This window comes from Oncorhynchus keta, chromosome 14, assembly GCF_023373465.1.
Source record: "Oncorhynchus keta strain PuntledgeMale-10-30-2019 chromosome 14, Oket_V2, whole genome shotgun sequence".
Lineage (NCBI taxonomy): Eukaryota > Metazoa > Chordata > Actinopteri > Salmoniformes > Salmonidae > Oncorhynchus > Oncorhynchus keta.
Genome location: NC_068434.1, coordinates 41308636 through 41325627, shown reverse-complemented (window position 1 = coordinate 41325627; position 16992 = coordinate 41308636). Strand labels below are relative to the sequence as shown.

Sequence of the window (16992 nt, the reverse complement as noted above, 5' to 3'; positions counted from 1 at the left end):
TTGGTGTTTTGTTGATGGAAAATGCTGTCTCAGGCGCTGTTCCAGAATCTCCCATAAGCATTCAATTGTTTTGACATCTGGTGACTGAGACGGCCATGGCATATGGTTTATATCGTTTTCATGCTCATCAAGCCATTTCAGTGACCACTCGTGCCCTGTAGATGGGGGCCTTTGCCATCATTTGGGGTCAAAGCCATGGTAGCCAAAATAATGGCCTGCCCATCCTTTTTATACATGACCCTAAGCATGAGATGTTAATTGCTTAGTTAACTACGGAACCACACCTGTGTGGAAGCACAGGCTTTCAATATACTTTGTATCCCTCATTTACTCAAGTGTTTCCATTATTATGGCAGTTACATGTACTTAGAGGAAAGTAAAACCAGGTTTTAGAGCCAAGCACTATAAAGACTTTATTAAGTGTCCACAAATGTCATATTTGCTACTTCCAGAAGTAACACATTGTACATATCATGACTTAAAAAAACACAAACCATGTCTCTTAGAACTGCCTATACAGCCTGGAGCTGAATGTCTCCTAAGTACATTGGATTCTATAGTTCTGGCAGAGAAATGGGTGCGGCACAGTTCATAAGGGACTCCCATCACCACAATGTTGCATATTGTAACTACGTATATTGCTATGGGAGTACGTCAGCGCTAACACGTGCATGTATGGCATGAACCACATTCACTTGTGACACACAGGCACCATAAACAACCGACGTACAATGCATTTGGCACAACCGTTGTGATACAACAGAGTTAAAAAAAATAATAATCTATATACAAAAATAACACAATCGGCATGGAAACATGGCACAATGGTTGTGTAAACATTTTGGTGCAGACAAACTTGGATCACAGTTGTATCACAACTGTTGTGTCAAAACCTCCGTGTGTGTGTGTGTGTATGGGGGACACAATGAGTGGAGCGAGGCAGGCAGCCACTCAGTCGATTTCCTCAGGGACAACGTTAATCATGACGTCTTCGTTAGCTCGCCGCACTACCACGGACAGCGGACTGCCTGACTGGACAGCGTCACTCACCTCGTCTGTGGTCTGGATGGGTTGACCGTTGATGCTGATTATAACATCATGGTTAATCATGCCAGCACTGCATGGGGAACATGCATTAGAAAACAATTAACACTACACACACCTAGCCTGCTCCCAGATCTGTTTGTGCTCTTAACCACTCCGTTGATTGCCGTCAAGCCAATGTTTGGCGTGACACGGACTTGGCATGATAGCACAAATACTGGCACTCAGGCTCACGCACCCTCGCTGTTATACGAAACTCAACCTTTCTCCGACTTCTCATCTTATACCCTAAAGGAACAAGCATTGACCTTTAGACTAAGTTGCAGATGCTGTGTCTTGATCTGAGAGAGATGCCGGTGGATTCAAATCCAACAGAAAATAGTCCTATCAGTATCATTCACTATAGTTTTGTAGTGTTTTGCCAGGCTGGTTTATTATTGGACCTAACATCTATTAGCCATTTTGATTGGCATTCAGATTCAGAAGCATTTGTTTGAGAGGGCTGCTGCATGCATGTTTGTGTTCCATAGCTGTGGGGGCTACTTCCTGCTATTACCTGCAACGACTACATAGCACACAGAGCTATTGAGACAGATTTGAGCTCCTAACTGTTCTAGCTTTTTTTGCATGGGGTAAGAGGGGATGTGGTTGAAAGTAATAGGGCTCTGTTCAAAAGTAGTGCACTACGAAGGGTATAGGGTACCATTTGGGGCATGGCCAGGAAGAGGACGTAATCAGAAGCCTGCCTGTGGGTGACTGCTGGCTGCAGTGTAGTAGAGATCTGGACCAGAGTCTAGTCTAATAGCCTTGATAACCACAGGCCTGGCATTCCGTTCCTTTGAAAATATCCTGATGCCTCCAAACCCCTTTGTGCACAGCACTGTCTGCTAAACCATTTGACCAAAACCTAATGGGGAAACAGACAAGTATCCTACTGCACAGCACAAATCATACAGACTTGTTTCAGGTTGTCCAAAACCTTTTAATATTGAGTAGTGCTACTGTATCCTTCTTATATCCCATTAAAACTGCTTTGGTATTATGAATTGAATAACGTTCCTATTCAAAAAGCGCAATGTAACAGGTAATTGTCAGATTTAGGTCTATACCACTCAAATACATAAAACTATCATCTGTGAATAACATAGTAATGGCGGTATTGTCCCATTATCAGGCCTTCTGTGGGTGTTCCCACCATATGCCAATAATGAGAAGAAGTCTAAACTTGACTCGGAGTGTGTCCTAAAATAGCCGCCTGTCCCCTGTCTGGCATCGGCACACATTTCAGCAAATAAACGCAGGGTCTAAATGAATTGTTTACGAGTGAACTTCAGTGAGTACCGTAAAGATTGTGCAAAATAAGATAAAGGAGAGCAATATCATTGCCATGGGGCGGCAGGGTAGCCTAGTGGTTAGAGCGTTGGACTAGTAACCGGAAGGCTGCAAGTTCAAATCCCCGAGCTGACAAGGTACAAAACCCACTGTTCCGAGGCCGTCATTGAAAATAAGAATTTGTTCATTAACTGACTTGCCTAGTTAAATAAAGGTAAAAAAATGGATGAGACAGCAGTCGGGTTTGACATGGTCGGCTTAACTACGGGGGATACGAGGTGTGCGAGAGAATGGTGCTAAAGCACAAAATCGGGGGTGTGTGATTGGCAGCCTAGTCTTTACAAGTCTGATCTGCGATGGATTTGTTATTCTAATGTTTATACTGGTCACAATAAGCAAAAGCTTTGTGTGTTCAGGAAATAGATCCGCGTCTCTAATATGCACCGGTTGTGTTAAGTGATTAGAAGCAAATGTCTGGGATAGTCATTTAAGCTTTACTGTAGTGCACTACTTTTGACCAGGACCCATAGGACTCTGATAAAAAGTAGTGCACTTTATAAGGATAGGGTGCAATTTGGGATGCACACTCATAGTCTTACCTGGAGGCAGCTGTTCCTGGGATCACTTCATAAATGTACACTCCTGAGCTCACATCTGGGAAGCTGCTCTCCCGCTCCCTCAGATCTCGGATCAAACTGGGAGGAGGAAACGGAGGATATTACACACAGTATGGCAAGACTTGGAAATGGTCACACACAAGATTTTAGCCAGCAAAATTTTGAGAAAGGCAACAATTTGACCGTAGCCTTAATATAGATTGTGGCTTAATCGGGATCAGCATTTATGGTGCATAGTAAACCTGCCAGTAATAATGGCAAGGCCTGCATCCCCAATGGCACCCTATTCCCTATATAGTACACTACTTTTTACCTGGCCCTGGAAAAGTGATCCCTTTTGACCAAAAGCAGATCTTTACTCACTGAGTTGAGAGTTGAAGCATCCGGACACCCATGTATTTCTTTTTTGGCAGTGTCTTTCCTGATAACAATGCAGTAAAATAAGAACGGTTATAGAATACCAAATTATTGTATAGAAATGAGCCAAATAAGAATTTGATCTTAACTGACTTGACTAGTCAAATAAAAATGTCATGTAAATCATGGGGTATATTAGTGAAATCGGTAGTGAAGAATTAGTCATACAAACCCTTGATTTGTCTGTCGTAGGAATCCGCAAGGAATTGCCGTATTCTGTCAGCAGGAATTGCAAAGGATATTCCTGCTGTGACCTTCAGAGTATTTATGCCAATGACATCCCCATCCTGGAAACAAGTCAAATTGAACATAACAAATGATGAATATAAACAGAACTGTAGCATTAAAATATGACAATATGCATTTGATATACAGTACCAGTCAAAAGTTTGGACACACCTACTCATTCAAGGTTTTTTCTTTATTTTGACTATTTTCTACATTGTAGAATAATAGTAAAGGAATCAAAACTATGAAATAACACATATGGAATCATGTAGTAACCAAAAGCTTTAAACAAATCAAAATATGTTATATTTGAGATTCTTCCAAGTAGCCACCCTTTGCCTTGATGACAGCTTTGCACACTCTTGGCATTATCTCAACCAGTCACCTGGAATGCATTTCAATGCCTTGTTAAAAGTTAATTTGGGGATTTTTTTCCCTTAATGCGTTTGTGCTAATCAGTTGTGTTGTGACAAGGTAGAAGTGGTATACAGAATATAGCCCTATTTTGTAAAATACCAAGTCCATATTACATCTCCATGTGTGGTTCCCACCGTGAAGCATGGAGGAGGAGGTGTGATGGTGTGGGCGTGCTTTGCTGGTGACACTGTCAATGGTTTATTTAGAATATAAGGGCACATTTATCCTTAACCAGCATGGCTACTACAGCATTCTGCAGCAATACGCCATCCCATCTGGTTTGCACTTAGTGGGACTATCGTTTGTTTTTCAACAGGATAATGACCCAACACACCTCCAGGCTGTGTAAGGGCTATTTGACCAAGGAGAGTGATGGAGTGCTGCATCAGATGACTGGCCTCCACAATCACTACCGACTTCAATCCAATTGAGATGGTTTGGGATGAGTTGAGCCACAGAGTGAAGGAAAATCAGCCAACAAGTGCTCAGCATATGTGGGAACTCCTTCAAGACGTTGGAAAAGCATTCCTCATGGAGCTGGTTGAGAGAATGCCAAGAGTGTGCAAAGCTGTCATCAAGGCAAAGGCTGGCTACTTTGAAGAATCTCAAATCTAAAACCTATTTTGATTTGTTTAAAACTTATTTCAGATTCCAAATGTGTTATTAATAGTTTTGATGTCTTCACTATTATTCTACCATGTAGAAAATAGTAAAAATAACGAAAAACCCTTAAATAAGTAGGTGTGTCCAAACTTTCGACTGGTACTGTACATCCATGGAATATGTACTTTCATTAAAGAAAGTTCCTTTGGACATGTCAGTCAACGTTGTGTAATGTTCTGTTCATTCCTGTGGTTCCAAGAATGTTCTTTTGTTTCCATGTGTGATGCTAAGCATGGTAATTCTCACTGAGTGAAGGAACAGAATGAGATGTGTATCCTTTTGGTGTATTTGAAAGTAAAACAATATTTTTTACAACATAAAGTTTGAGGCCACTGCTTTGATATATCCTATGTAATTGTGGATGCGTGCACAATTATGTTTTATGTAATTGCACTGCACCAATGCAATGTTGTGCAAAAGCCTTATGTTATACACCACAAGGACTGAGATGGAAAAAAATGATATAGCGGGTGAAGAAAGGCTTCGTCAAGGGCGACTCTAGGAGAATTCTTCTGCTTTCAGATCAATAGGCAGACATAAGTCATCACTATTACAGGAGTCTGCAGATAAAGAATGTTTCCTGTGGCGGATTTTAAAACAACAGATGTCACAGTAAAACAGAATGGGGACCTTGAGCAGTAAGCCACATATAGAAAACAGAATGGGGACCTTGAGCAGTAAGCCACATATAGAAAACAGAATTATGAATCTTTCCTAAAAAAGAAAAAAAAGAAAGATACATAGCCTGCCTGCATTTCAAATGTGCTGATTTACATATTACAATCCTCTCAAATACAATATCAAGTAGTAAATCCCCTTACCAAGTTAACAAGTGGTCCCCCTGAGTTGCCATACTATAAAAGAACAGAGCAATAAACAAAAGGTAATGACAATTGTATTGCAGTGCAATGTTTCATCCAAAACAGAGACAAGAAGAGAAGATGGACACATACAGTATGTAATGATATGTAAAGTGATGCACATGCAGTAAAAAACATTCTCAAAATACTGCTGCTTCACGTTTGCATCCTAAATGGCACCCTATTCCCTATATGGTGAACTACTTTTGAACATGCAGGGCTCTGGTCAAAAGTAGTGCACTAAACAGGGAATCGGGTGCCATTTGAGTCACAGTCGATGACTCACGTTGATGATGGCGTCCGTCTGGATGTACTCCATGTCAGAGTCTTTGAGTCCCAGCTCCAGGCCATTCCTATGGGCCGTGCTGATGATGCCTGTGGTGACCGTGTTCTGCAGGGGGAAGAAAATTCCAACAAAGCTTCAAAACTAATATCCAAGTGAGCCCTGGCCTTTTTCATGTTTGTTGTGATCTATTTGTGGTTCCAATCATCCTTTCATGTGTTTACGCAAGAGGATAACAATTGAGCATGTTCCCTCCCTTTACCTGCAGGGAGAAGGGACTGCCCACTGCCACCACAAACTCCCCCGGCCGAAGGTCAGACGAGTGGCCCAGCAGAAGCACCGGCAGTGGACTCTACAGAACAAGGCAAACATAGAGATCATATAAATCACAGATCCACTGCTTCATGTTGCTGGGATATCAATGTTCATTCTAGTGTTCTATTTAATTATGTGAAGAAAGTGAGTTAGCATCACTACTACCTTCCTGAGACCTGTAGTACTGTCCTGGAACCCAGATATGTTTGGGCTTTTCTTTAAGCTGTGTCCGAGCCAGAACGGCCCATAGAGCAGGAACCTGTTTCTGAAGCTTGAGGCAGTTTGATGTAAAGTACACCCCCTGAACAGGAAGCTAGTTAGCTTTTCTGGGACAGTAGTATTGATGGTGCTTCTGGAGTATGCTGTGTCAATAAGGCGTGGGTTTGAATCCCAGGTCTGCCATTGTAGAGATGGACTGTGTTGTAAATGCAACTGTGGGCTTACTGACTGACACATTGCTAGCCCTGTTCATTGAGTCATCAGAGCTGCTTCCTGATACTGTATATGCAGTAAGGGAAGACAAATCACCCCCCCCAAAAGGGAGAGAGGCTTTCCAACTGCTCTGTTATACATTGTCCCTATCAACAGAAGACCCTATGGCACTGAATCATCAGTAAAGCCAACAAGGCACTCTCACTCTAACCTTCACGCCCAGCCTAAGCGTGTATCCGCATGCCTTTTCTTGTCGTGGGTTGAAGTATTTGTATTGCTGGAATCTGACGATTACAGTTTATTTCCATTGCCAGACCCTCTAGGGCCTAAAGCCTTGTTCCATCACAGCCACCCTTTGTAGGCAACTTTTGGGGTCTGTTGCAGCCAATGACGCTTACTGTCTACCATCACAACTCATTCTACCTAATCCATTTCTACTGCGTTTGTAGTCTCCACAGAAGTTTCTAGTCTTCTGAAGTATATTGTGTAGTGGTAAGCTGAGTCAAAATGATCAGTTGTATTGCCTGTATGGTTTGGCCCTGGCCTAGATTGGGTTTTAGTGGACTGTGCTTTGGCCAGGGATCCCATAATGCCACACAAAGTAGCTGTTTACCCAAGCTCCTGTCGTTGCGGTGACAAATGTTTTAGTAACAGCACCACTAGCGAATACTGGAAGAAAAAAAGGGCTGAAGCTGTGAATTTGTAAGACCAGAACAATAGCCCCTAGAGGAAACTTGGCGACAAATTGACCATGTCAAGGAGTGCAATCCAATTTTGGTCAGGCGAAAGGCCCTCGGTCGCCTTTTATGTTAGTCACTGATGACAACCCAGTCGGCCAGTGGAAAACACCAAGCAACATTTTGTTTAAGGACCTGTGGAATGAGAGAAGGCCCTTGGAACAGCCTCATTTTAGGGAGGAGGAAAAGGAAGAGCACTCACATCTGACTCAATTTTGATGAGTGCAATGTCTAGCTTTGTGTCCACGTCCTTGACGGAGGCATCGAATTTGACACCGTTCTTCATCTCCACTTTGATTATCTGCTTGTTGGTGAGAACGTGGGCGTTGGTGACAATCCAGCCGTCCTCTGACACGATGAACCCCGAACCACTAGAGACGGGGACTTCCTGATTTGAAAATGCCAACCTGAGTGAAAAGACACAACAACCAATCAGGTTGCTTTCATCGTCATACCAAAATATAATGGAATCAGTTCCAATGAAGGGTTTGCCAAAAACACCTAGTCAACAAAATGCAGATCTTGAAAATGAAGTATTGGTCACAACTCTGTTAGACGCCTATTTCAATATGTTACTGCAGAACGCATTGGGAGAGAGGCACATTACTGACTGAAAGATTAAAGGGCTCCAATACTGTACTTGCGGCTACTACCTCTTGAAAAGCTCTAGGTGCACCACAGCAGGGGCTATCTTATCCACCACATCAGCAATGAAGTTGAATTTGAAGCGGATACTTCCTGGGTCCAGGGAACCTGAGGGGACAAAAGACAGAAATACAGAAAGGAAGGTTTATTCATGTGAAACAAAGTTCATGCATATATTGGAGGTAGGTTTCATATGTTGTTCATGAGCTGTAAACATTTTCATATTTATTGGGATACTAGTATATGCATTTTTTTTAAATATAAAAAGCATAACATCTGTCATACTTTTTACAGCAGTTAAAGAATAGTGGGAGGACAAAGTGGTAGAATTTAAGCCTTCTCTGAGCCTGATATGGGTATACAAATTCTGAGCTTTGGGTTTGGTGCATGGTCTCCTTATGAACACAATGACAAATACAGTGGGGCAAAAAAGTATTTAGTCAGCCACCAATTGTGCAAGTTCTCCCACTTAAAAAGATGAGAGAGGCCTGTAATTTTCATCATAGGTACACTTCAACCATGACAGACAAAATGAAAGAAAAAAACCCCAGAAAATCACATTGTAGGACTTTTTATGAATTTATTTGCAAATTATGGTGGAAAATAAGTATTTGGTCATCTACAAACAAGCAAGATTTATGGCTCTCACAGACCTGTAACTTCTTCTTTAAGAGGCTCCTCTGTCCTCCACTCGTTACCTGTATTAATGGCACCTGTTTGAACTTGTTATCAGTATAAAATACACCTGTCCACAACCTCAAACAGTCACACATGTATGATACAGGGAAGCACTTAAGGCAAGTAGTAGCATATCTCGGCATTTTTAAATGTTTTCATTACAGTTGAAGGAACTTAGATCAGTAGGGAATTGCCCACAGGACCTGCGGGTCCTGACAGAGATCATTGCAGCACAGTCTGCATTTTTCATGTTGTGGTTGGGAGCGGTCCGTCCGACAGACAACTTTGGGATAAAAATATTTAAGTTAAATTTTTATTTTTATTTTTTTTACCTTTATTTAACCAGGCAAGTCAGTTAAGAACATATTCTTATTTTCAATGACGGCCTGGGAACAGTGGGTTAACTGCCTGTTCAGGGGCAGAACGACAGATTTGTACCTTGTCAGCGGGGGTTTGAACTCGCAACCTTCCGGTTACTAGTCCAACGCTCTAACCACTAGGCTACGCTGCCGCCCCCAGTTGTTGTCCCGCAGATTATTTGGAAACAGAGACATTGTATTAAAATCACATCTTTGTTGCATTATTCACACACACTGCGAATTCGCTGCTTCAATTTCAAGTCTCCTAATTGGGTGTGTGAGATCAATTGTGCCTAGTACAGTTGAAGTCAGAAGTTAATATATCTTCACATGACCTCAGTATATACAGTATACACCCGTTCTGAAAAGCCCCAGAGTCTGCAACACCAGTAAGCAAGGGGCACCACCAAGCAAGCGGCACCATGAAGACCAATGAGCTCTCCAAACAGGTCAGGGACAAAGTTGTGGAGAATTACAGATCAGGGTTAGGTTATAAAAAAATATCTGAAACCTTGAACATCCCATGGAGCATCATTAAATCCATTATTAGAAAATGGAAAGAATATGTCACCACAACAAACCTGCCAAGAAAGGGCCGCCCAACAAAATTCACAGACCAGGTAAGGAGGGCATTAATCAGAGAGGCCACAAAGAGATGAAAGATAACCCAGAAGGAGCTGCAAAGCTCCACAGCGGAGATGGGATTATCTGTCCATAGGACCACTTTAAGCCGTACATTCCACAGAGCTGGGCTTTATGGAAGAATGGCCAGAAAAAAAGCAATTGCTGAAAGAAAAAAATAAGCAAACACATTTGGTGTTCGCCAAAAGGCATGTGGGAGAATCCGCAAACATGTGGAAGAAGGTACTCTGGTCAGATGAGACTAAAATGTAGCTTTTTGGCCATCAAGGAAAACGCTATGTCCGGCGCAAACTCAACACCTCTCATCACCCCGAGAACCTCATCCCTGCAGTGAAGCATGGTGGTGGCAGCATCGTGCTGCGGGGGTGTTTTTCATCAGCAAGGACTTGGAAACTGGTCAGAATTGTAAGAATTATGGATGGAGCTAAATACAGGGAAATTCTTGAGGGAAACCTGTTTCAGTCTTCCAGAGATTTGAGACTGGGACGGAGGTTCACCTTCTGGCAGGACAATGACCCTAAGCATACTACTAAAGCAACACTCAAATGGTTTATTGGGAAACATTTAAATGTCTTGTAATGGCCTAGTCAAAGCCCAGACCTCAATCCAATTGAGAATTTGTGGTATGACTTAAAGATTGATGTACACCAGCGGAACCCATAGAACTTGAAGGAGCTGCAGCAGTTTTGCCTTGAAGAATGGGCAAAAATCCCAGTGGCTAGATGTGCCAAGCTTATAGAGACATACCCCAAGAGACTTGCAGCTGTAATTGCTGCAAAAGGAGGCCTTACAAAGTATTGACTTTTGGGTCGGGGGTGAATAGTTATGCATGCTCAAGTTTTCAGTATATTTGTATTATTTCTTGTTTGTTTCACAAGAAAAAACATTTTGCATCTTCATAGTGGTAGGCATGTTGTGTAAATCAAATAATACAACCCCCCCAATTTTTTTTATCTTAATTCCAGGTTGTAAGGCATCAAAATAGGAAAAATACCAAGGGGGGTGAATACTTTCGCAAGCCACTGTATCTTATATGCAAAACGTGCCGACAGAATTTGATCTCCCTGTGCTGCTGACGGCTATTTTTTCTATTTGTATTATAAATTTTTTAGATTTATCAGGGGGTGCTGCAGCGCCCTCAGCACCCTTACTTTCCGCAGCTATGCTAGAGACCCATTGAGCCTTCGGCTCCTATTCTACTACCTGTTTGCTTGGATAGCTTGTCAGGTTGGTTTCCAGGGACCAAATTGATATCAGCAAGCTTGTGCCTGCTGAGCTCATGGCCTTGTTTGCCCACAAGGCAAATCAAGGTCTGAATGCAGCGAACACCCAGCCTGTAAGCCCACCTGATTGGCTGGCAGGAGGTGGAGCACCTAGCTTTCCTCTTCTACTTAAAGGTTATTTATGACTCTCTTACTTCAGGCGAACTTGAAATCTTTGACCCTCCCCCCAAAAAACTATTCCCCTGCAGTATCTCCTCTTCCCATTTATAGGGCATTTCTTCTCATGTAGGCTACGGCACGTTGCTCTCACACACAAGTTTGTCACATGTACTTTCCCTAAAGCTCCTGTGCACCACACCTTATCCTTAATGCATTCAGACACACGGTTGTGAGATTGATATTTGCATAGCAGCACAATGAACTAATCTCTGCGGAAACTTCTTTGAATGCAAATTTAAGCATGGCAAACAAAGGTACTCCTTTTGCCAAGACATATCCTTGGCAGGACACCGAATATTTTTTGCCTTCACCCCCCCGCCCCCAAATACAACTTCTCGTAAACTACTAGTGCACTCTTTAAAATCTATGCCATTTTACAAACATATTCAAATGTTTAACACTTTCTACATAAGATGATTATCCGAACTGGGTGCATTCTCCTGGTGCTGTCAGAAGCATGGGCCCTTTGGGAGACTGAGGTTGTGTCCAACATGGTACCCTATTCCCTATACAGTGAGTATACCAAACATTAGGAACACCTTACTAATATTGAGTTGCATCCTCCAGAACAGCCTCAATTCGTTGGGGCATGGTGCTTAAAGCGTTCCACAAGGATGCTGGCCCATGTTAACTCCAATGCTTCCCATAGTTATGTCAAGTTGGCTGGATGTCTTTTGGGTGGTGGTAAATTCTTGATACACGCTGGAAACTGTTGAGCGTTTGTCAAACCGGTGTGCCTGGCACCTAGTACCATACCCCGTTCAAAGGCACTTAAATATTTTGTCTTGCCGATTCACCCTCTGATTTATATCTCATTTTGAGATATAATTCTATTTAAAATGGTGATTCAATTAATTAACTATACCAGAATAACTTTGGTGAACGTGCCTTCCATCACTGTGTTGTGTCAGTAGTGATGGGGAAGAAATAAAATCTATATTATCAAAAATCAATCGTATTTGACTATCGCAATATAATTTTTTTGCACTAATTGGCTGTACCTGCACCAAAACTCCAGTATTTGTATTTCATAGCTTGTACTCCATCTTTTTAAACATGGAGACAATTTGTTTTCAACACTTTTATTTCTATGACTGATCAAAACTAGTTTTCTCCAGGCTCACTCTTGTCCCTCTGCAGCAGACATGGTGAGCAATATGTTTGGAACATCGAATCGCTATAATATCACATTATCGATACATAAAGAATCGTGAGAATCGCAATACATACTGTATCGGCACTTAAGTATCGTGATAAAACCATATCGCAAGGCCCCAGACCTATATTTGTAGCCATATTAGACTGTTATACTCCTGTATGTTAGGCTACGAATCAACTAGAATCTCTGTAACAAACCCACCGAGACATAAAGCATAAATAACACACCGCCTACAGATTTTATACAATGAGCAAAGAAAAAGCTGTCAAAACATTCAGCGTGGCTACTTATTCAGGCTGCTGTTATTACTAAGACATGCTAAAGAGAGGTGATGAAACAATGTGTTAACACCTTTCTTGCCTGTAGTGTACATCTGAGGCCGTATGTATCAAGTTTCTTAGAGTAGGAATGTTGATCAAGGATCAGGTCCCCCCGTCAATGTAATTTTTATTGATTGTGATCTAAAAGGCAAGACTGATCCTAGATCTGCACTCTCATCACTACTCGGACACACTTTATTAATACAGGCTCAGTAACTCAGTAAAGTGTTGAATGTTGCTGCAAAGGTAGTCGACACAGCTCTGTTTTGTACACAACTTTGGCTCCCATGTGGAGGAATCCTGTCATGCAGTGAAATCTGAAGTACTGTTCTCTCTACGATTGCTCTCTTAACCCCTCCACATGCTCCAAGCCTTTTATAGGCTGCTTCTCATTCAGGTGATTACTCAGTCCAATCACCTCATTCTTGTGCCAGTCCGTTAAACATTATGTGACACCCTCCAAAGCACACAGTAATTGGAAGCCATGTGGTTTGCACACCTGCTTTTCTTAGAAACCAGGAGGGGATCTAATGCATGATGAATTTCTTATTTTCTCCATACACATTCTACTGTGTGTATTGCAACAATAAGTAACCACTTGCTATAAGTAATAGGCCTAGATTGTGTTGCAATGGACACATTTCCATTTAGGCATAACAACAGTTTTGTCAATAATAATGAAACCATTACCATGTTAACCACTTTCTGGCTGGCACAACATGGAACAGCAGACTGTAAACTGGCATTTGTTATCATCTCAGATCCATCAAGATATCAACAGCTTGATCATGGAGCAAGTACGGAGGCCCAATACCAGATCATTCACTCCCGCTCTCTTTGACTACTATGACTGTGTACAATTCACCATCTCAAACCGTGCTAGAAAGTAATAGCCTACATCCTGAATGCTTCCGTATTCCCTATATTGTTCCCATAGGGCTCTGGTCAAAAGTAGTGCACTATATAGGGAATAAGGTGCCATTTGGGATGGACCAACATAACATGTAGGCCTATGAAAAAAATACATTGAATATGCTCAGGATCCATGCTAGATGAGGAAAGAAAAAAACAGGGTTTGTCTGATCTAAACAACATCTACCCTAACGCACTTTGCATTTTAGCGTCGAATGGCATGCTAACAGGACCAACCTTTATCAAATAAAGTTGATCTGTCGATCCTTTATTCAATGAAATAATGTTTTATTGGTGGGCTTGGTTGGAAGTAATGTTGTACTTCTGCCAAGGCTCTGGCCAGGGTGTTTTTTCTCTATTTGGAGAAAACAATTTAATCAAGTTTTCCCTTACATAATTGGATCAGAGAGAGAATGAAAGGTGAAGCATTCTTCAGTCGGCTGTAAAATAAGATGATGGCTTGACCTTAGAGAGAAGCAGCAGTTTAGCCTTCCTACTTAATAGGTTCATTACAATCCCTACATGCAGCCTGGTTTACACATTGCAGTAGAGCACAAATACCCATGTTGGGTCAACTTGACAAGTAGTTAGGACTGTACAATCCAGTTATTCAACAATTAGGACTGTATAATCTATTTATTCAACAATTAGGATTGTACAATCCAGTTGTTCAACAATTAGGATTGTACAATCCAGTTGTTCAACAATTAGGATTGTACAATCCAGTTGTTCAACAATTAGGATTGTACAATCCAGTTATTCAACAATTAGGATTGTACAATCCAGTTATTCAACAATTAGGATTGTACAATCCAGTTATTCAACAATTAGGATTGTACAATCCAGTTATTCAACAATTAGGATTGTACAATCCAGTTATTCAACAATTAGGATTGTACAATCCAGTTATTCAACCATTAGGATTGTACAATCCAGTTATTCAACAATTAGGATTGTACAATCCAGTTATTCAACCATTAGGATTGTACAATCCAGTTATTCAACGAAGAAAATGCATAGAGAAAATACATAAACACAAACTAGTGTCTTGATAACAATAGGCTACTTTGCATGGTTGACTGGAGATGAATAAATGTAGGCTATGAAACTTTTCTTCCTTTGGCCCTCAACCACCACTAGGATACTCACCAGAATCACAGTGGCCTTTCTGAATCAAGATGACCGGGGGATTTATACTGAGTTCTGCTCTTTTGTTCTCGGCTCTCAAACGGCACATACTGGGGTAAGTCCTTCCATCACTTCCGCACACCGGCTCGGCAAGGGTGCAAACGCATGAACCGCGAACTCTGCGCTTTCCCGCTGGATATTCGCATGTCATCCCCTCGCCACAAAGGCCAATACCGCGCTCCCCGCAAATGTCACCTTCTCCAGACGCGCATACTGTGCAGCATCCGCAGCTGTCCTTCACTACACCGTAGTAACACCGTGATTCAGGTGCGACAGGACAGCGGGAGCCATCACAGACTTCCGGACACGGAGTTTGTCTCTTGCGAAGTAACCGCGCATGAACCACAGAGGCGAAGACAATGCAAACCACAAATTTGATCATGTTCCAAAAAAAGCTGATAACTCTTGTAAATTCAATTCGTAACCAACAATGAACAAGTTCAAGTCCTCCTGCCCGTTTTGCCTATACCTGTCTATATCACCTCCTATTTTTTAAGTCTAAATTATGCCTTATTTGAAAAGAAAATGCATGTGCAAAATGTGCATTCAGAATCCACCGCTTCTGCTTGGTCTAGTTTGCAGTTTAGTCTAAGTGTAAATGTCTTGTAACTATGTTTCCAGTAGCAGCAGTCTGATTTTGAGCTCCACTCTTGCTTAGTCCTTTAAGTCCCCCAAGTGAACTCTCCGGAATGCAGCTGTGTGACTTTATGTAGAGGATTTGAAGAGACCCACAAGGAAGGAGCACCCTTTCAGTTTTCAGTACAGCTGTCTCCTGTGTGAATGATCAACAACACTCACATCACTGTAACTCACTTGATGACATATGACAGCATAAACCTACTTTTTTGTGATCATTTTGAGGATTTATAAATTACAATTTCAGTGGGTTGGTTAAACATGTCTGCATAATATCTGCCTGGCCTATTTAGTTTTGTGTATGTTACTTGATGTTAGGTTACATTACATTGATTAGATGTAACATAGTAAATACGGAACACTCAAATTACACTGAACAAAAATATAAAAACGCAACATGCAACGATTTCAAAGATTTTACTGAGTTACAGTCAATTGAAATAAATTCATTAGGCCCTAATCTATGGATTTCACATGACTGGGAATAGAGATATGCATCTGTTGGTTACAGATACCTTAAAAAAGAAAGTAGGGATGTGGATAAGAAAACCAGTCAATATCTGGTGTGACCACAAACCCATTTGCCTTATGCAGCGAATAGAGTTTATCAGGTTGTTGATTGTGGTCGGTGGAATGTTGTTCCACTCCTCTTCAATGGCTGTGCGAAGTTGCTGGATATTGGCTGAAACTGGAACACGCTGTCGTACACGTCGATCCAGAGCATCCCACACATGCTCAATTGGCTACATGTCTGCAGGCCTTCCAGGAATTGTGTACAGATCCTTGCAATATGGGACCGTGCATTATCACGCTTAAACATTAGTAAATGGTGGCGGACGAATGGCACGACAAATGGGCCTCAGGATCTCATGGTAGCTCTATTCATTCATATTGCCATCAATAAAATGCAACTGTGTTCGGTGTCTGTAGTAAAAGCCTGCCCATACCATAACCCCACCGCCACCATGGGTTCACAACGTTGACATCAGCAAACCGTTCGCCCATACGATGCCATACACTGTCTGCTATCTGCCCTGTACAGTTGAAATCGGGATTCATCCATGAATAGCACACTTCTTCAGCATGCCACTGGTCATCAAAGGTAAGCATTTGCCCACTGAAGTCGGTTATGACGCCAAACTGCAGTCAGGTCAAGACCCTGGTGAGGACAACGAGCACGCAGATGAGAAATTCTTATGTTGTGCAAACCCACAGTTTCATCAACTGTCCAGGTGACTGGTCTCAGATGATCCCCCAGGTGAAGAAGCCAGATGTTGATTTCCTGGGTTGGTGTGGTTACGTGTGGTCTGCGGTTGTGAGGCCGGTTGGATGTACAGCCAAATTCTCTAAAAACGACTTTGGAGGCAGTTTAAGGTAAAGAGATTAACATTCAATTCTCTGGCAACAGCTCTGGTGGACATTCCTGCAGTCAGGAATCTCTTGAGACATCTGTGGCATTGGGTTGTGTGACAAAACTGCACATTTTAGTGTGGCCTTTTATTGTCCCCAGCACAAGGTGCACCTGTGTAATGATCTTGCTGTTTAATCAGCTTCTTGATATGTCACACCTGTCAGGTAGATGGATTATTTTGGGAAAATATTCACTGACAGGGATGTAAACAAATTTAGTAGGTTATATATAACGCAAACGTCTAGTAACCCAAAG

General features: G+C 41.9%; 1 protein-coding gene across 1 annotated transcript; it reads right to left on the bottom strand.

The window, feature by feature from the left end:
* Positions 1-400: 400 nt before the first annotated feature.
* Positions 401-15431, bottom strand: htra4 (HtrA serine peptidase 4). Its single transcript, XM_035786083.2, has 10 exons — positions 14652-15431; positions 7999-8098; positions 7548-7752; positions 6124-6213; positions 5865-5969; positions 5540-5572; positions 3583-3697; positions 3357-3414; positions 2976-3071; positions 401-1117 (listed from the first exon to the last, which is right to left on the bottom strand). Exons 1-10 carry the CDS (start codon positions 15070-15072, stop codon positions 952-954), a joined length of 1389 nt encoding a protein of 462 aa, XP_035641976.1. The 5' UTR covers positions 15073-15431; the 3' UTR covers positions 401-951.
* Between the last annotated feature and the right edge of the window lie 1561 nt (positions 15432-16992).